This window comes from Bombina bombina, chromosome 4 (genome assembly GCF_027579735.1).
Source record: "Bombina bombina isolate aBomBom1 chromosome 4, aBomBom1.pri, whole genome shotgun sequence".
Lineage (NCBI taxonomy): Eukaryota > Metazoa > Chordata > Amphibia > Anura > Bombinatoridae > Bombina > Bombina bombina.
This window is the reverse complement of record NC_069502.1, coordinates 414044079-414064657: the sequence shown is the minus strand read 5'-3', so window position 1 is coordinate 414064657 and position 20579 is coordinate 414044079. Positions and strand designations below refer to the sequence as shown.

The 20579-nt window shown below is 37.4% G+C and overlaps 1 protein-coding gene across 1 annotated transcript in view; it reads right to left on the bottom strand.

The window, feature by feature from the left end:
- Nucleotides 1–20222, bottom strand: part of LOC128657506 (probable cation-transporting ATPase 13A4) — a 118575-nt gene extending 98353 nt beyond the window's left edge. Inside the window, exons 1-6 of the mRNA XM_053711873.1 lie at nucleotides 19953–20222; nucleotides 15575–15748; nucleotides 13587–13730; nucleotides 3087–3157; nucleotides 2587–2667; nucleotides 2144–2213 (exon numbers count right to left, since the gene is read on the bottom strand). Of these exons, the coding sequence (XP_053567848.1) occupies nucleotides 2144–2213; nucleotides 2587–2667; nucleotides 3087–3157; nucleotides 13587–13730; nucleotides 15575–15748; nucleotides 19953–20222 (810 nt within the window). The remainder of the gene's footprint in view (nucleotides 1–2143; nucleotides 2214–2586; nucleotides 2668–3086; nucleotides 3158–13586; nucleotides 13731–15574; nucleotides 15749–19952) is intronic.
- Nucleotides 20223–20579: the final 357 nt, after the last annotated feature.

Here is a 20579-nt window from a genome sequence, read left to right as displayed (position 1 = left end):
GGAAATCCCCCTCCTCTCCTTCTCCTTTGATGCTGAGAAGGCATTTGATAGGGTGAGGTGGGAATATATGTTCCAGATCTTGCTAGCTTTTGGCCTACCATCCTTTTTCTGTATTGCCATACAAGCCTTTTACGAGGCCCCAACAGCCGTGGTAAGAGGGGTAGGGCTTTGCTCCCTTAAAATCTCAATTTCAAATGTCACCCATCAAGGATGTCCCCTGTCCCTGATTCTATTTGCTTTAAGTATTGAACCGTTAGCCACTGCCATCAAAAGAAATAGTGACATACAGGGTTTAATTTTGCATGACACAGAACAGAAGTTGGCCCTCTTTGCCGATGATCTGACAGTATTTCTCACTGATCCCTGTTCATCCCTACCACATCTAATGACTTTACTTGAATGATTCGGTACCCTCTCTCATTATAATGTAAACATAGCAAAGACTGAGGCATACCTCATAGGCATCCACTCTGGGGAGCAGAAACAACTTCAGAAACTCTTTTCTTTTAAATGGTCGACGAGAGGCAGTAAGCACTTGAGAGTCATTCTGTCCCATGATAGCACAGCCACACTTAATGATAATTACCACCCACTCCTCAAACTTATTGAATGTCTCCTGAGATCTAGGGTATACAATGAGGTCTCTTGGCTGGGTAGAGTGCCAGGGATTAAACTGATGGTCCTTCCCAAGCTGATTTACCTATTTAGATGCATACCTATCCCAGTTACTATGTCCACTATAACTAAATTTCAGACGGTGTTTAACACCTACATATGAAACAACAAAAAACCCAGAGTTGCAGCCCACATTCTCCAAGCACCATTAGATAAAGGATGTATAGGACTCCCAAACATAAAACTATATCATGACGCAGCCATGCTCACTCATGTATCAGCATGGGGAGGCAATCTCCCACCCTCTAGATGGCGAGAACTTGAGGAAGAAGGTGCAGATTTTGCTATCCCTTTTAAACGCGTCAGGTGACGGTGTAAAGCAGAAATACACCAGTTTTTATTGCCGAAATTGACTCTTTGATGTCTGTCTAAATGCCATGGAGAAATAACTGCAACCAGCCGGTGCAGCTTTTTGTAGCTCCTACTGTGTGCTTTCGACTTTGTTGTATTATCGCTTCTTTGTTACCTCATATCCATGGAGGTTTGAATTTATTGGAAAAAAGAGCCCATTGAACTGTGGAGCAGTGAGGCCGGGAATGTGAGATCGTGAACAGTGGAGGAATTCTGTCACGCAGGAATAAACAATGCCAGTGATCAACACGCTGCAGTATCCTTACCTCATTTGATTGATGTATCATCTTGTGAGTACAATATAAGAAGGGGTATCACTGGAATCATTCTATACCGACACCAATTGTATACATGTTGCATCGACTTTCTAAAATCTAACATTCTTAATTGGATATCTTTTCACCTTTACTAAATCTCTGGAACACAGCCTACAGAGGACTAATTAATAGTGACTATTTTTAGGCGGTTACCTAGCGCTTAATACCCTCCAGTATTCTTCGCTAGTATATATATATACATATGTGTGTGTGTGTGTTTATATGTATATATACTGTATATATGTATGCATGCACATTTATTTTTACACCTATAAACACATAAATACTCATGTATACACATATATAGACATACAGTATATACATACACAAAAGTATAGGTTGCACTAAAGGGATGTTGGTCACGATAACCATTCTCTGGTAAATCAGTTTTACTATCATTAGCATACCATTTGTAATCTAGCCCTTTGTATCTACAAATATTTCCATAAGATTTAAAAAAATCATTAGATAAACTTTTTATAAGGATGTGATTGACCCCAATATTTTGAAGTGCAAATAAAATGATAAAATGTATGGAGTTATATTTGGTGAATTCTTCTACCCACTGTATACCACAATATTTAATATTAATTTATAATGAATCACAATATTATATTATGTAATATTATGATATTATATGCATTTGATATAATATATTGTTAGAAAAGAATCAGATAATCAGACACTACAATGTCATGTTAATGTTACCAACCTTATAAAAAATATTAATATCATGAAAATGAAATGGTAAATAAATAATGACTAAAATATTTTGAAATAAAACACTGCAAATCAATCACCTCTTTAAAAAGTAGTTTCCATACTGGGACAATTTCAACTTCAATTGCATTTGGTCCGCAAACAAGTCTCCTAAAAAATACATACATGTGATTTTTCCTAGAAGGTGTAAAATATTATAACATAGATAATTACAAATTTGCAATACTGTTTTTTTTCCAAATTATGCATCTCTGGGGCGGCAAAAATGTGGATAGGAAGATAAATGTATATGGAATTATATAGTCTTATTACTTAAGTATTTGTGGCAATATTTCATCAAGACAAAATACTTATAAAGTCTTTAATAACACATTTATGAGTTATTGCCACATTCTATTTTATTATCATTTTCTACAGTGTGAGCACAGGGGTCTGTAGGTGACGTATTTTGACAGGTGTTGTTGTTGATTAAACTTAAAATAATGTTATAGTATATTAAAATTATAGTGAAAATATATAATACCTTAATGTTTGCTCTTCATGTGTGAGACCTGTCCCAAATCTTGAGTGTATGTCAGAACAGGAGTAACTGTCTTCCAGTGCTCTGAAAAAAAAAAGGTTCAAACATTGATGTCAATTTATAATTGCATACTGTGGAAGTTGACTATGGAAATTATTGTGTAACATCTCATTATTATTAATGTATTTGAATCACTGGATCAGTGTTAGACAAGGTGGCAAAATGGGGGAACCATCTATTTTTAGATTCACAAAAAGTAGAAATTGGTATAGTTTACTCCTGTGTAATCTGACCTTCATGATATGTACTATCTTGCTTATCGTGGCTGGGTTCCTGTATTTTATAGTCTTCCATGGGCAAACTTCAAAATCAACTCGATTAGGTTTTTGTGAATTAGTGTGTGAATTAGTGCAACTGAGTTTAAAAAACATATATATATATATATATATATATATATATATATATATATATATATATATATATACTATAAATGTGCAACTCACCCAATTTTTTCAAACTTTTTTTCTGAATTTAGCCACACATACTTCATCTTCTGCACCCAAACACATTTAATCTGTCAAAACACAACACCAGAGAAAGATATCACTGATTACAGTACACTGAGTTGACATATGTATGTAAGTTATTTTTGCGGATAATTTAAAATGATAATTCACTATTGTGCAATAATGTGCTCCTATGCCAAGCACATGGAACATTACATATTTGTCATGATAGCTTGACTCAGATCCATATGCATAAACTGAACATAATTAAAAAATAACTTTAGAACATTAAAGGGATATTCCGGCCAAAATATAAATTCACATAGATGAATTACATCTTTAAATAGAAACATATTTTCAATATACGTGTGCAAAAATGCTTCTATTAAAAGTTATCACTGTTTTAGTGTTAACATTTTTCTCTGCATGTGCATGTGAAGAATTGCTAGATATTGTCAGATCACCAGCATTTTAAATACTGCAGCTGCTCAGAATGATAGTGGGGCTTTTATTGTATCAGCAATTAAGAAATTCAGTCATTACTATATTATACAAATACCTGGTGGTGCACAGTGCATACTTAAATATACTTTTGAAACAGCTATAGCTTTTATTTGAAGAATTTTTGCTAATCCTATATAATAAAAGGCCAAGTGTGTTTGTCCGAAGCTGTCATGCGCAGTAGAGACAGCACAAGGACAAACACACCTGGCCTTTGAGTCCCTGCCTAGCTGATCTCCGGTAGAAGAAGTGAGCGTGGCCGGGCGTGAGCGGGGGGCGTGGCCGGGCGTGAAGGGCCGTGAAGGGGGCGTGACCGGGCGTAAAGGGGGCGTGGTCGAGCATAAAGGGGGCGTGGCCGGTCACGGTCGCGTGGAAGTCAGATGGGAGAGAGATAGAGAGAGAGAAAGGGGAGAGGGATAGAGAGGGGAGAGAGATAGAGAGGGGGGAGAGAGAGGGGGAGAGAGACAGCAAAAGAGAGGGGGGAGAGAGACAGCAAAAGACAGGGGGGAGAGAGACAGCAAAAGAGAGAAGGGGAGAGAGACAGCAAAAGAGAGGGGGGAGAGAGACAGCTGAAGAGAGGGGGGAAGAGAGAGCGCAAAAGAGGGGGGGAGAGAGAGAGCGCAAAATAGAGGGGGAGAAAGCGCAAAAGAGAGGGTGGAGAGAGCGCAAAAGAGAGGGGTGGAGAGAGAGCGCAAAAGAGAGAGCGCAAAAGATAGGGGGTGAGAGAGCGCAAAAGAGGGTGGAGAGAGAGCGCACAAGTGAGGGGGAGAGAGAGCGCAAAAGAGAGGGGGTGAGAGAGCGCAAAAGAGAGGGGGAGAGAGAGCGCAAAAGAGAGGGGGAGAGAGAGCGCAAAAGAGAGGGGGGAGAGAGAGCACAAAAGAGAGGGGAGTGAGAGAGGGGGGAGAGAGCGCAAAAGAGATGGGGGAGAGAGAGCGCAAAAGAGAGGGGGATAGAGAGAGAGAGTGCAAAAGAGAGGGGGATAGAGAGAGAGAGCGCAAAAGAGAGGGGGAGAGAGAGAGCGCAAAAGAGAGGGGGAGAGAGAGAGCGCAAAAGAGAGGGGGAGAGAGAGAGTGCAAAAAGAGAGGGGGAGAGAGAGAGTGCAAAAGAGAGGAGGAGAGAGCGCAAAATAGAGGGGGGAGAGAGAGAGCGCAAAAGAGTGGGGGAGAGAGAGAGCACAAAAGAGAGGGGGAGAGAGAGAGCACAAAAGAGAGGGGGATAGAGAGAGAGCGCAAAAGAGAGGGGGAGAGAGAGAGCGCAAAAGAGAGGGGGAGAGAGAGCGCAAAAGAGAGGGGGAGAGAGAGAGCGCAAAAGAGAGGGGGGAGAGAGAGAGCCCAAAAGAGAGGGGGGAGAGAGAGAGAGCTCAAAAGAGATGGGGAGAGAGAGAGCTCAAAAGAGAAGGGGGGAGAAAGAGCGCAAAAGAGAGGGGGGAGAGAGCACAAAAGAGAGGAGGAGAGAGCGAGCGCAAAAGAGAGGGGGGAGAGAGAGCTCAAAGAGAGGGGGGAGAGAGAGAGAGCAAAAGAGAGGGGGAGGGAGAGAGCGCAAGGGGTGGGACCACTGTACTGCAAGAAATGGCCCGTGTGAACGGGCTTTAGGACTAGTACATGTATATTACAAAAATGCTTCTATTCAAAACTGAAATGCATCCATATGTATTTTAATTTTAGCTGTAATGTCCCTTTAATGTTACATGACATTCATGTTATAAATGCAATTGACTACAGTTTTTTTTTAATTTCTGAATAGCCTAATTTGCAAATTATATATAAGCAATAACACATGCTAGAAAAATTGGAAAGCATAAATGATATGTAAATTGTGACAGCCATACACAGAATAATGTAGAATAAAATTAATATTAATGTAAGATTAAATAATAGTACAAAAGCATTCATGGAGCATATAAAAGTCAATCACATGTGACTCAGTAAGAATGTAATACTGATTTTTTTTTCCCAGTAAACGTGAGAAACGTCTAGTGGAGATATTGTGAATATTTTGCCTTTAAATCTCATGTTAATTTGTTCTACTTTTCTAAACATTTCACTTATATGATTTTTTATAAGAACTATGGGCACCATGTACTAAGGCGTCAACATTTTTGCACAGACCGTATCTAATTAACCCGCCGGCATTCGCACCATGTGGATAGAACTTTGTTACATGAATGTACTAAAAACCAAGCCGTAAAATTTTGCGTCTAATCTGTCTCGAAGACAATCAGATTATTGATAACTTTGAAGCTTCGCTCGGAGCGAAAGAACAAATTTACTAAGCAGTCTACGGCCTAATTGGTTTAATTCTTCACCCACGTGACCATCTAGGTGTCATAGGTGTCATCTAGGTGCCTCGAAAAAGCAGACTGGCTGATGCCAATTATAACGCTAGACACAGCTTGGAATGAACCAGTGGCAAAAAAGTGTAAGGCTGCCAACAGTTTTAATAGTCCGGGTATGGCTTGTGAACATGCTGTCATAGGCCCAGGTATTCTGCTATTTCATTATAAAGTTCCATAATAGCTTCTCTGTCCAAACGGAATCTCTGGAAAATCTCCCAATCAGAAATGCTTTCCAAACCCATACGTGGAAGGAAAACTCTAGGGACTCTGATTCTTCTACCTCTCCTTCTTTGCATCCATTATTTTCAACCGGTGCCTGTATAGCCCTTCTTCCTCGTAATTGAATAAATCTGAATAGAAACATATGTAAAAGTGTCTCCATCTTCATTCAGTGATCCAAAAACCAATAATGAAACTATTGAAGTCTAGTCCTTTCACTTAAGTACTTCAACCTGGCGTCAGGTTGATACCACCTATAGTTTTCTATTGTATTCGCTACCTAAATGGTCGCAAAGCAAATCACGCGAAGTTAGAGTGAAAGTTGGAGTGGGTGGTTTACTTGTAACATTCATAATTTCCGATTACAGCAAATTTACGTGCGATCGAACATGTAGTAAGTGGAAAAAGGGTTAGGAATGATTAGTTGCGTAAAATTACGATAGCTGGTGAAAAATAGTGGTTTTTCTATTCGATTGCAGATTGGTAAATACGAGATGCAGATCGTGAGCGAATTTTGAAGCGGAAATACAGACAAAGGGTCACTTCGATGCTTAGTACATAGCGCCCTATGGCCTTACATAAAATTTTACTTCCTAGATTTGTTTCTGTGTCAAAAACTTGATACATCTACACAAAGCTTGGGATTCTGAATTATTATAGAACTGAGATGCTAGTACAAGGGCGAGCTTTTACTCTGACGCTAATTTCATTTGAATATCAAGAACTAATAAGTTGACTAATACCATTTATGTCATTTTATCAATAATACTTTTTTTTAATATTAAAGACTTATAGGAGTTGATATGACAAGTTTCAGGCATTGAACAGAGGGTATTAATTCAAGTTATTTTCAATTTTCTGAAAATGTATTTATGAGGTTAAAAGTACATTTTAAGATATCTGAGACTCCAATGCAACCCACCAAAATAAATGCAAGTTTTACAACATCAAGTTATAAGACTGGGTGGAAATGAGCTAAGTAGCAAATTTAGTGCTGGTTTTTGTATGCTTTTAGTGTATTCATTAAATTCAGTAGTGAATACACTAACAGTGCTCTTTTTCTAGGAGTAATAGGGCAGAGTATAAAGTATTCTTACTTTACCATACAGCACAAAATGAGTTTTCAGTCTCAAGTTCCTTAAAAAATATGTGTAGCTGTACATAGACGTACAAAATACATTTTCATAAATCTAAGGTCAAATATTTTGTATATAAAAGGAAACTGAAAAAATATTGAATTGTACCTGAATATTAAAGTAGCGACATGGACATTTCAATAAGGGTCGACAAATTTTGAAATTTTATCATTTTTATTATAGGGCAAATATTCCCCTTGACATTTGTTTTGCAGTTCAAATGTTTCTATAAAATGAACATTAACATTCAAATATCATCAGGTGCAGGGAGGAGCTGTGATTTTATAGCACAAACTCCTTATTGAAAAGTCAGACGAATATCCTGGAACAAGAGATCCTGCAGCACCTCGAGGGACTCGGGGGTTGTAGTTTTTATGTACTATCTCAGCTTAGGATGATGCCTGCAGGGGCAGCTAACAAAAGATAGATTATTTACTGCCACTATGTAAGTAATAGGTAGATTACGATATAGGGAAACCCACACACTATAAGGGATTGCCCATACGGTGTTGTTATCCTATGTGTTTGTCCGAAGCTGTCATGCGCGGTACAGACAGCGTGAGGACAAACACATCTGGCCTTAGAGTCTACACACCTGTGCTGATCTGCTGTGCTGTCCACCATGAGAACGGTCGGTGGGCGTGGCCGGACTGAAGCAGATGTGGCTGGGGCGGGGCCGGCATGGCGGGCGGGAGGGGGTATGGCTGGGGCGTGGCCAGGTATAAGTGGGTGTGGTTGAGAGAGATCAAAAGAGAAGGGAGAGAGAGCAAAAGAGAGGAGGGAAGAGAGAGCAAAAGAGGGAGGGGGAAAGAGAGCAAAAGAGAGGGGGAGAGAGAGCAAAAGAGAGGGGAGAGAGAGCAAAAGAGGGGGAGAGAGAGAGAGCAAAAGAGAGAGGGAGAAAGAGAGCAAATGAGATGGGGTGAGAGAGAGAGCACAAAAGAAAGGGGGAGAGAGAGCAAACGAGAGGAGGGAGAGAGAGCAAAAGAGAGGGGAGAGAGAGCAAAAGAGAGGGGAAAGAGAGCAAATTAGAGGTGGGAGTGAAAGCAAAAGAGAGGGGGAGAGAGAGCAAAAGAGAGGGGGAGCGAGAGCAAAAGCAAAAGAGAGGGGAGGGAGAGAGAGAGAGTAAAAGAGAGGGGGGAGAGAGAGAGCAAAAGAGAAGGGAAAGAGAGCAAAAGAGAGGGGTGTGAGAGCAAAAGAAAAGGGGGAGAAAAAAGGGCAAGGGGTGGGACCGCTGTACTGCAAAAAATGGCCCGTGGACACAAGCTTTAGGACTAGTCTCTCTATAAATCACTTAAAAAATAAGCAGATTAAAGAAAAAGAAAAATATAGAAAAAGAAACTGGGAATGAGAGATTTGGCATACTATCTTCCTCAAATCTTAAAAAGTATCGCTTTATTATAGTTTTTAAAATCAAGTGTCAAAAATGTTCACTCAGCCAGAGATTAAACTATGGATATCAGAAATTATAGGGGATAAATTTACATAAATTGCGGTAATGAATTTAAACTCCTATATCAATGGAGAACATAACCGCAGCACTAGTTCCACTCGTTCACGGCACGTCATAGGGACGCATCTCCCAAGTATTCCCGGCCGATAAGCAGGAACCTCGGCATAGGTCTGGAAGATGTGTATGTGACAGGGCCTTGCAACCAAACACATAAATGCGTTTTGGCCCTAATACGGGCCTTTGTCAATGTGACTAGTACAGTGGCAGCTACCCTGCTTTAGATACAAACCCCTTATGTCATATGACACAATCTCTGTATATGTGCATACTTTGGTGCTACTCCTACATAGTAGTGTTATGAATCATTTGTCCCTGACTTCTGGTCAATAACATGACAATTTTAGTGGTAAAAAATAAATAAAAGAAAAAAGTGTAGTGGACTACCTATGAAAGGATCAAAAGCTGTATTGTTTAGAATATTACTTTGTAAACTGAACCTTTAAAATAGGGTTTTCAAAAATCAAGGCAATCTTTTAAAGGTTCAGTGTACACCAGTTTTCATATAATTGCATGTAATAGACACTACTATAAAGAAGAATATGCACAGATACTGATCTAAAAATGAAGCATAAAACCTTTTAAAAACGTACTTAGACTTAGAAGCTCATAGTTTAGCATTGTTGATGAGGTTGACTGGGACACCCAGTGAAAGGGGCTGGAAAAACAGTAAGAGCAGACACTGCCCCCTCCCCCAATTCCCTGCATATGAAAAGACAGATAACATAAAGAGGCGCCAGTAGTAGTCTGTAAACTCGTGTATATATCTGACATGGTGGGGTTTGGTTAGGAGTCTTAAAATCAGCACAATGTTTTTAAAAAAATAGGAAAACTATACATTGTTACAAAAACACTCCCAGATGGGCTATATACATGGATCATCTACGAAACATTTATGCAAAGAAAAATCTAATGTATAATGTCCCTTTAAGCCCGAAGTTTAATATCTGTTTCTTGAAAAACTGTATGATTTCAGTTTTAAAGGGACAGTAAAGTAAAAAAAATATTTCATGATTTAAATAGGACATGTAATTTTAAACAACTTTCCAATTTACTTTTATTACCAATTTTGCTTTGTTCTCTTGGTATTCTTAGATGAAAGCTAAGTCTAGGAGGTTCATGTGCTAATTTCTTAGACCTTGAGACTGCCTCTAATCGGAAAGCATTTTGACAGTTTTTCACCACTAGAGGGCATTAGTTCATGTGTTTCATATAGATAACATTGAGCTCCGACACGTGAAGCTCCTAAGAGCAAGCACTGATTGGCTAAAAATGCATGTCTGTCAAAAGAACTGAAATAAGGGGGCATTTTGCAGAGGCATAGATACAAGGTAATCACAGAAGTAAAAAGTATATTATTATAACTGTGTTGGTTATGCAAAATTGGGGAATGGGTAATAAAGGGATTATCTACCTTTTTAAACAACAAAAATTCTGGTGTTTACTGTCCCTTTAAGGCTGTATAATAGCCCGTTTATGTTGACTGTTTCACCTGATGGGTAGTCCAGTTTACAAGACCGTATTTGTGTTTCTTGTATTCAAAGTTGCATATGTGACTTTCAAACGGATGTGGTACAAGTCATCTGCATAATATTGTGTGCCCATACACTCTTATTATATACATAAATTTGAATGTGTCTATTTTGAATAATTTCAAGACAAATTTTCTAAATAATATTTTTCTGATTTCCCTGAATATATATACAACACGGAATACACTACTCTATGGTAGCTCCATTAACCCTCCAATATTTTCAGGGATCTCCCTTATGTGCCTAATCATTTTTTACAGTCTCCAAGACCCCATTATTTATCTACTCTTAGAACATTTGTTTCCCTTATTTTTACAACATGTAAAATCTTAATATCAAACATTTAGCGCTAGGAGTACTAAATTATTGCGTGCACGGTAACAGGCAAAGTTGCCGTTTGCAGCAAGTGATAATTAATTACAAGTGGCTGGTTATTGCTACAGCAAGCTCGTGGTAACAATTAGCGCTTATAAAATTAACCAGAGATCAGATCTCTGGTTAATTTTATAAATTTGCCACAAATGGCTCCAAAATACAATCTAGCGTATTTTATTAAAAAATAAAGATAGCAGCATCTTTATTTTTTAATAAAATGACTGCACTAGTCAGTATTTTGGGGCTAAAGTTGGTGGGAGTGGGGTGTTAGAACAAAAACGGCACTGAAATGTGCCTTTACATTGCGGCCTATGGCAACTGTGTGTTCCCTGTAAATATGTATGCATATGCTTATAAACATATATACCGTATATGTGTGTTAATATGTGTATATGCACATTAACACATAACTATATATGTATATAATTATATACATATATATTTAAAATTGTTGCCATTGCTGCACTACTTATCCCCTTTGCTGCGCTGAAGTTCTGATGCTCCCATGGGAGCCTATGGAATGGCAGTCTCGTGAGCACAATGCTTCCCAGCAATGTGAATCTAAGGTCGCGTTCATATTGCTGTGAACTTGTAATACCAGCGCACATTAGCGTGCACTGGTATTACACAGTGGAGCCCAAATATTGCTTTCATTAAAGCTATATTTAGCGCTCCACTTGTAATCTGGCTCTTAATACTGTATTCTTACTTAGCTAATAATTTTGATGAATACCACCGTTTAATAACTTCCACTGTGCCTTAAATGATTAATAGAATTCACAGATTTGCAGGAAGTTGTTGAATGAAAGCTATACTGAGTGAATAAAGATTTGTATTAACAATTTTTGTTGTACCAGACTGTATCAAACTGTAAAAAATAATGTTTTTTTTCTCCAGTAATTACTATATAATTTGTCGTTTTTCTACTTGAAATTTGTCGATTCCAAAATCTCCCTTATTTTGTTTAATAAAAAGTTGGCAACCCTCATTAAAACTCATGCTCTCTCATTAAAAGATCCTTTGATAGTTTCAGTGGAATGGCCAGTCCTCCAAACTTATAAGCAGGACAGAAAATTTCCACTGTCCCCAAAATAATAAAAAATTGCAGCAGATGAGTAAGAAAATAGATTTTTGCAAAGTGTCCTAAATTCAGATGAGGATGTTAAAATGTTTTAAACACAATAATGTTCCTTTTAAATAGCAAACAAATTAGTTTTGTTCTATGAATCAGTAAAGCATTATCTAAATCATACAATGCTGGCTGACCTCCAGATTAAGGACATACTCTATTTTTTCTGCTAACCAAGACAATATAGTCTTCAGTTTGATCAGGTAGTTCTTGTTTTGTTGGCATTCATGTCTGGCAAGAATGCTTACAGACAAAGCCCTCTCACGTGGCTCTCTGATAGTAGGTAAACGCTTTAATTAATCCAGACAGACCTATCTCTGTAGTGTCACACCTTTAAATATTAGTGTTGCAAAATATTTTGACTTACAGATAGCTCAATATGTATAAAAATCTAAGGGCAAGATTATGAGTGAACCACAAATTAATGGTTCCACTTGAGCATTTATTGCGCTAGAAGTAAGCGTTTGGAATTGTCGAGTTGCTCTCATATGAGTTGAAAGTAAACTGTTTTCGCTCTTGCGCTAACCTGACAAACGCAAATAGCTGAGGTTAAAATATTGCAAGCATGTTCACGTATTCCCTCATATTCCCTTACTCTTGGCAAACCGGATCGCATATTTTCATGTGCGCTAACCCGACATGAATATGAATATTTTACATTCCAATGTTCAACAAAATATGTTCTATTAATTCATAAATACATATTTCTACATACTGTATATCTGATGGGTTTTTTGTACAATATATATCTATACCAAAATACAGATAATTATATGTAGGGATAGATATATACATATATACTGTATGTAGGAATACCTATTTAGAAATGCATAGAACAATTTCTGCTATGTGCAGAACATTATAATGTAAAATATGTACAGTAAATATACACTATAACACTTTATTAAAATAGAACATTGCATAAATATGTTTTTACATGTTTTCATCTACTTAACTGCAAAGGGCTCCACTGCACTATATATATATATATATATATATATATATATAGATAGATAGATAGATAGATAGATAGATAGATAGATAGATATCTATATATGCATACATATGTATTTATGTGTTTATATGCGTATATATGTCTGTAATTATAAAGAAGAAAGCAACCGGCACCCTCTCCAGTAAATTAAAAGAATACTTTATTTTCACATTTTAAAATAACAGCCAGATAACTTCTGACATGTTTCGGCTTGGTAGCCTTAATCATAGACATATCTGATTAAAACAAACATCTGCTATTTAAAATAAATGCTGTGAGCCCATTGGGAATACATTGTGAAAATACAATATAACATCCTTATAAACAAGTAACATAGTAACATGGGGCCTATTATGATGTTTTATCTAGGTAGAAACATCATGGCTGCCCTCATGCGCATTAACACTATTTTATTGGTCCTCCTCCTACTGACAGGAGGCACAGAGCATAAGTTCTCACAAGTAGGCACGGGATTATCAGAAACCGTCATCAAGAGACTCATGGAGTGCAATTAATTAATAATTTAACGATCACCACTTGGAGGGGCAGTATCACACAAACAATTGAGAGGAGGAGACATATAGGAGAGCAGCATGTATGTTACAATTCTTCCCTGCCTGTGATGAAGTACATCTGTGCTTCAGATGTTGAATACAGCGGTGGATTTTATACATATATTGTTCAATTAAAATGAGCAATTAAATACCAGACAAGAACAATAATAATAAAATCAAATCAGATTAAGTCATAAGAAGAAAAAAATAATTACTTTAAAGTCTGGTTTCTTGATTGCTTTGTAAATTATAGATTTCTCGTCCACTGTGATAGGATGATCTGATATTTCAGTCAATGAGTTCATTTCTGAAACACACATCCATTTAACTTTCTTCCTTGTGTATTGTTTAAATTCATCCTGTGAATAATAAACACAATCACTAATAATAAATGAACCAACAAAAAATAAACAATTTAATATTTGACCCACACCTATTGATTTCATGGTGATGCAGATGGTGATGCCAAAAGTGATTTGAGACTCAAACTATCATCTCTAATAAATATTCAAATTGGTCAATGCAACAATGCAAATTCCTCTCTGAACTGAAGTCTTTTGAAAGGGTGCATAGATGATGTCATTGCTCCATTTAAGATGTTGCGAGTACAGCTTTAGATTTGCATGAGCGAGCTGGCAAGGATAGTTAAGAAGCAAAGGTCATCAGACCACTGCTTTTTAACCTACTATGCCAACTGTTAAGTGGCATTTCTCAATCCCCCTAGACTTCTCCAACTGGCATGATTGGCAGCACCTGCTCACATGTGAAAAAGACAATACAATATCACTTACTCTGAATTTAAAATAAGCAGTAGATTTTTTTTCCCACTAAAGCCCAAAGATTGTACTCACCAAGTTGAATCCAGCTCCTACATGGCGGCAGTGTTCCATCTACATACCAGCAGCGGTCCATTTTCATCCCGGCTGCAGTCTTCTATCTTTATCACGATGGAGGTCTTCTATCTTAATCCATCTAATTAAAGCTTTTTCTATTGACTGATTTGAATTTGAAAATGAAAAAAAAGCCAATAGGAATGCAAGGGTACCCCTATATATAAGGGGTAACTCCCATTCAAAATTCAGTGTGCAGTGGGTGACTGCATGAAGAAGATGTCAGGGATGTAAAATACCAAAATAGGAAGACGTATTAAGGTAGAATTACCGCAGCCGGGATGAAGATGAACTGTTGCCATGTAGAAGACGTATTCAACTTTGGTGAGTACGATCTTTGGGATTTAGTGATAGAATTTTCTTGGGTGTTTTTTTCTTTTCTTTTTAGAATATCTTTTTTTGTGTTTGATATTTGGGGCACAAAAGAGCTAAAGGCCTTTCTAAGGCTAATGTCCAACCAAATGCCCTTTTCAGGGCAATTTTAGAGTAGGTTTTTTAAATAGCCTTTTTTGTGGGGATGGGGAGCTACTAGAATTGGGTAAAATTTATTTTAGTGAAAAAGAGCTAAATCACTTTAGGGCAATGTCCTACAAAAAGCCCTTCTAGGGGCTATTGCTATAGTTTAGTGTTAGTATAGGGTTTTTATTTAATTTTAGAATAGGCATAACTGTTTTTTATTTTTTGGTATTTTGTTTGTTTTATTATGTATTTTTTTTTCAGGTAAGGTTAGTTTTTTGGGGGTTAACTTAGGGGTTAGATTAAGGAGGTTAGGTAGTTAGGCAGTTTAGATGTTAGTGGGTATTTTGCGATGGGGTTGTGGCAAGTTAGGGGTTAACAGTATATAGGGGTAGTTTGCAATGGAGTTGTGATGGTTTATTAGTGTAGAGGGCTCTTTGTGCGTGTTAGGTTTGGGCACAAGCAAAAAACTTTTACTTTCAACTTGTAATATGTGTGCTACCCAACACGTGAAAGATTCAAAGTCGATGGGAGTTAGCATCCGAGTGGGAGCGGTAATTACCATTCCACTCATAATCTAGTCCTATGTGTGCATATAAAAAGAGTGTGTATAATTTGATAATGGGACCAAATTGGAAAGTTTTATATCAATAAAATGAAATTCAAAAAGTTTAAAAAAAGGCATTTTAAAATGTGATACTTAAACACATGTTCATATAGTGAATTATAATAGTAATTATTATCATTATTAGAAAGAATGTCCCTTTAAGTAATCTAATCTTTTTGACTGTGTCATCATCTGAAGAAAAAAAAAATAATAAAATAAAAAAAAGATAAAATTAAAAAAGGTTGCTTACTGTGGTCCTAAGCAATATGACATCAGCATATTCCAGCTTGCATGGGGCACAGCAAACCCAGACATTCCACTGTGGCTTCCAATAGAAAACAAGCCAAAGAAATCCTAAAGAAAAAATATATCCTACAATGCAAAGTGCTTCCCGGTATTGGATTGTTCTGTAGCCAAATATTTCCTGTGAAAAAGCACAAAAAACATAAATAAAAAATAATAAATTGCTAATTTTCCTATATTCTGTCGAATAATGAAGAGGAAAGATATAAGGTCTCTTTGGGACTCTATCATAAAATTCACCAAAGCAAAATTGAATAATTCTGCCCATTTAGACTAATAGAATCCCAAGAATTCAATAACTTAAATTTAGTATAACTTAAAATTAGTATACGTTTTAATAAATTTAGATAATCTTCAGTAAGAACGCATATAATTATTAAAATGGAAATAAAAAAGGATTATCAGTATGACTATTCTCCAAGCAAAACAATTTCGCTTAGATTACAATTGGAGCACAAAAATATTAGTACTAGTGAGTGCTAACACCGCTCAAATCAATAGTGTTCATATTCTTGCTCACATATTACAAATGTAAAAAAAAAAATTGCTCAAACAAAAGCTTCAGGTGCGCTAAAATTTGAAGGTTGGATGATGCTTCGGCACTAACTCCCTTTCCCTATAGACTTCTAAGAGGGAGCTACAAAAGCCTATTTTGGCTTTTGCTTGGGCGCTAAACCAAAGATGCGCTAAAGCTGAAGGTGCGTTAAAAAATACTTGAAATAGCATTGTTTTTCTACAAATAAAACCTAGTTATTTTGTCCATACAGACTGTGGACTACTATCAGAACTATGTTGCTATTTATATGCACTTATTGTAAATTCATATGAAATCTGTCAATCACAGTTTAATCCAACTATGCTCTTTAAAATCACAAAAATGTACATTTGTGTAGCATAACGTAAATCCAAAACTGACATTTGACCAGTTATTTTTATTTACTAAAATTCTAGTTTCATTCCTGAATTTTCTATTTTAAAAAGTATACGTTTAGAAATTCATATAATAATGTCAGTTATAATATATATTTCTATCTTCATCCTTTCCGGCGCGGAGCTGGTTCATCTTCAAGACATCCGGCACGGAGCATCCTCTTCAATCGAAGTCTTCTTCCAGAATGAAGGTTCCTTTAAGTGACATCATCCAAGATGTCGTCCCTTGAATTCCGATTGGCTGATAGAATTCTATCAGCCAATCGGAATTAAAGGTGAAAAAATTCTATTGGCTGATGCAATCAGCCAATAGGATTGAGCTCGCATTCTATTAGCTTTGTGAGCTCAATCCTATTTGCTGATTGGATCAGCCAATAGGATTGAAGCTCAATCCTATTGGCTGATTGCATCAGCCAATAGGATTTTTTCACCTTTAATTCCAATTGGCTGATAGAATTCTATCAGCCAATCAGAATTCAAGGGACGCCATCTTGGATGACATCACTTAAAGGAACCTTCATTCTGTAAGAAGACTTTGATTGAAGCAGATGCTCCGCACCGGATGTCTTGAAGATGGACCCGCTCCACGCCGGATGGATGAAGATAGAAGATGCCGTCTGGATGAAGACTTCTGCCCGTCTGGAGGACCACTTCTGTCGGCTTGGATGAAGACTTCTCCCGGCTTTGTTGAGGACTTCTTGCCGCTTGGATGAAGACTTCTCCCGGCTTCGTTGAGGATGGATGTCCGGTTTTCAAAACTGTAAGTGGATCTTCAGGGGTTAATGTTAGGTTTTTTAAAGGGTTTATTGGGTGGGTTTTATTTTTAGATTAGGGTTTGGGCAATTGAAAAAGAGCTAAATGCTCTTTTAAGGGCAATGTCCATCCAAATGCCCTTTTCAGGGCAATGGAGAGCTTAGGTTTTTTTAGTTAGGATTTTATTTGGGGTTTAGTTGTGTGGGTGGTGGGTTTTACTGTTGGGGGATGTTTGTATTTTTTTACAGGTAAAAGAGCTGATTTCTTTGGGGCAATGCCCCGCAAAAGGCCCTTTTAAGGGCTATTGGTAGTTTAGTTTTGGCTAGGTTTTTTTTTTATTTTACGGGGGGCTTTTTATTTTGATAGGGCAATTAGTTTAGGTGTAATTAGTTTAAATATCTGATAATGTCTTTTTTTATTTTGTGTAATTTAGTGTTTGTTTGTTTTTGTAATTTAGGTAATTGTATTTAATTTAGGTAATTTATTTAATTGTAGTGTAAGGTTAGGTGTTAGTGTAACTCAGATTAGGTTTTATTTTACAGGTAAAGTTAAATTTATTTTAGCTAGGTAGTTAGTAAATAGTTAATAACTATTTAGTAACTATTTTACCTAGTTAAAATAAATACAAACTTTACCTGTAAAATAAAAATAAACCCTAAGATAGATACAATGTAAATATTAGTTAAATTGTAGCTAGCTTAGGGTTTATTTTACAGGTAAGTATTTAGTTTTAAATAGGAATTATTTAGGTAATGATAGTAATTTTTATTTAGATTTATTTTAATTATATTTAAGTTAGGGGGTGTTAGGGTTTACGGGTTAATAAATTTAGTATAGTGGCGGCGACGTTGGGGGCGGCAGATTAGGGGTTAATAAATGTAGGTAGGTGGCGGCGATGTTAGGAGCGGCAGATTAGAGGTTAATAATATTTAACTAGTGTTTGTGATGCGGGGTTTAGGGGTTAATATGTTTATTATAGTGGCGGCGATGTCCGAGCATCAGATTAGGGGTTAATAAGTATAATGTAGTTGTCGGCAATGTCGGGTGGCAGATTAGGGGTAAATAAGTGTAAGATTAGGGGTGTTTAGATTCGGGTTTATGTTAGGGTGTTAGGTGTAAACATAAATTTTGTTTCCCCATAGGAATCAATGGGGCTGCGTTACGGAGCTTTACGCTGCTTTTTTGCAGGTGTTAGACTTTTTTTCAGCCGGCTCTCCCCATTGATGTCTATGGGGAAATCGTGCACAAGCACGTAAAACCAGTTCACTGCAGCTTTCAGCAGCGCTGGTATTGGAGTGCGGTATGGAGCTTAATTTTGCTCTATGGTCACTTCTTGCCTGCTAACGCCGGGTTTTTGTAAACCTGTAATACCAGCGCTGTAGAAGTGAGCGGTGACAATAACGTGCAAGTTAGCACCGCACCCCTCATAACGCAAAACTCATAATTTAGCCAATAGTTTCTTATGAGCTTTGTATTGGAGCTTTGGGTAAAGGTGGAATAAAAATATAAGTGGATCTAGTGGTGTAGATGTTCCTATTGTTTGCTGTGTATACTGTGACACTGCTTCCCAAAAGGGTTGTAATTTAGGGCAGGACCACCAAACATGGTATAGTGTTCCCTCTTGTGTGCCTGATCTCCAGTAATGGTTGGATGAGTTCAGGAATATATATTTCAATCTTTGTGGTGTTAGATACCATCTGGTCATCAACTTAATATTAGTTTCTAAAAGTTTGGATGGATGAGCTGATTTATGAATATTTACAAAAATCGTGTCCCAGTCTTTAATTGGTATTAAGAAGGGTAAATTTTTGTCCCACAACTTAGTAAAGGAGGGGAGGCTGTCTGCTTTGGGTTTGTTTATTAATTTGTATGTCAGTGAGACTATGTGGTGATGGGGGGTTTAAACTGCACAACTTTTCAAATGGGGTCAGAGCTCTGGTGAAACTCGTTTTTGGGGAGGAATGTATAAAATGGTTGAGTTGATGGTATATAAACCATTTAGTGAGGAACCCATCTCCTAAATGTTTGATATTCTGTTTGGTCTTTCAAGTCTGGTGTGAGCTGTACACCTACATATTAAAATGAATGAGGACTGACGGTGAATTGGGCTATTGTATTTATTTTAGATAGGTCAGTTTGCAGGGTACACACTGGAAGTATTTCCGACTTCCCAAAGTTAATTGAGAAGTTGGATACTTTGCCGCAGTCTATAAGCACATAATGAGCCTTCGAGAAGAATCTAAGTGGATCTGTGAGGGTCATTAGGAGATCATCGGCGAACAATGCCAATTTGAATTCTGAATTTTTAATTTTAATTCCTGTGATATCAGGTGAATTTCGTAATTTAGTGGCTAGGATTTTCATTGAGAGGACAAACAGAAGGGGGGAAAGTGGGCATCCCTGCCTCATCCTGTTTCTAATCTGGAAGCTATTTGATAGAAGGCCATTGACTTTGACCTTAGCAGACGGGAAGGTATAAAGGGCTAAAATTTTGGAAATAAAATCTTTAGGGATACAAATTTTTGTAGGGTGTGCTGTAGGAATGTCCAGTCTAGGCGATCAAATGCCTTCTCTGCGTCTGTTGATATATAAAAAAAGGTCGGTATGTTGTGTTGATGGGTATGGTATAGTAGATGGGTTACTTTGACCGTATTATCTTTTGCCTTCCTCATTGGCACAAAGCCGCTTTGGTCTGTATGTATTATGTGTGGGAGAATTGGATTTAGTCTATTAGCTAGAATCTTAGAGTAGAGCTTGAGATCAACATTGAGTAGCGAGATGGGGCGAAAATGAGTTGGGTTGGTTGGTGGTTTGCCCGGTTTAGGCAGCACTGTGATATATGCTTCTAGCATATTTTCTGAAAATGGGTGGTCTGAGTCTATTTGATTGTAAAGTTTTAAAAGTGTTGGCATTAGCAAGGACTTAACGTTTTTGTAATAGAAATTGCTAAATCCGTCTGGACCTGGGCTTTTCTCTTGCTTAAGGGATTTTATGGCCTTGTCTAACTCCTGAAGTGAGATTGGCTCGGAAAGGGATTGAAGGTGGTCTGCGTGGACTTGGGGGAGTTTTAAAGGGGTAAGATAGGATTCGCAACTGTTGTTGTGTTTCTTATCAGGAAGGTCTGGGAATAGGTTGTACAGTTTTTAGCAGTAATCGTGGAACATGTTTGCTATAGTTTTAGAGTCAATTAGTTTTTCTGAGTTTCGGTTAGTAAGTGAGTGGACGTATGACTGTGTGGTTTTGCGTTTAAGGGCCCTCGCCATTAACTT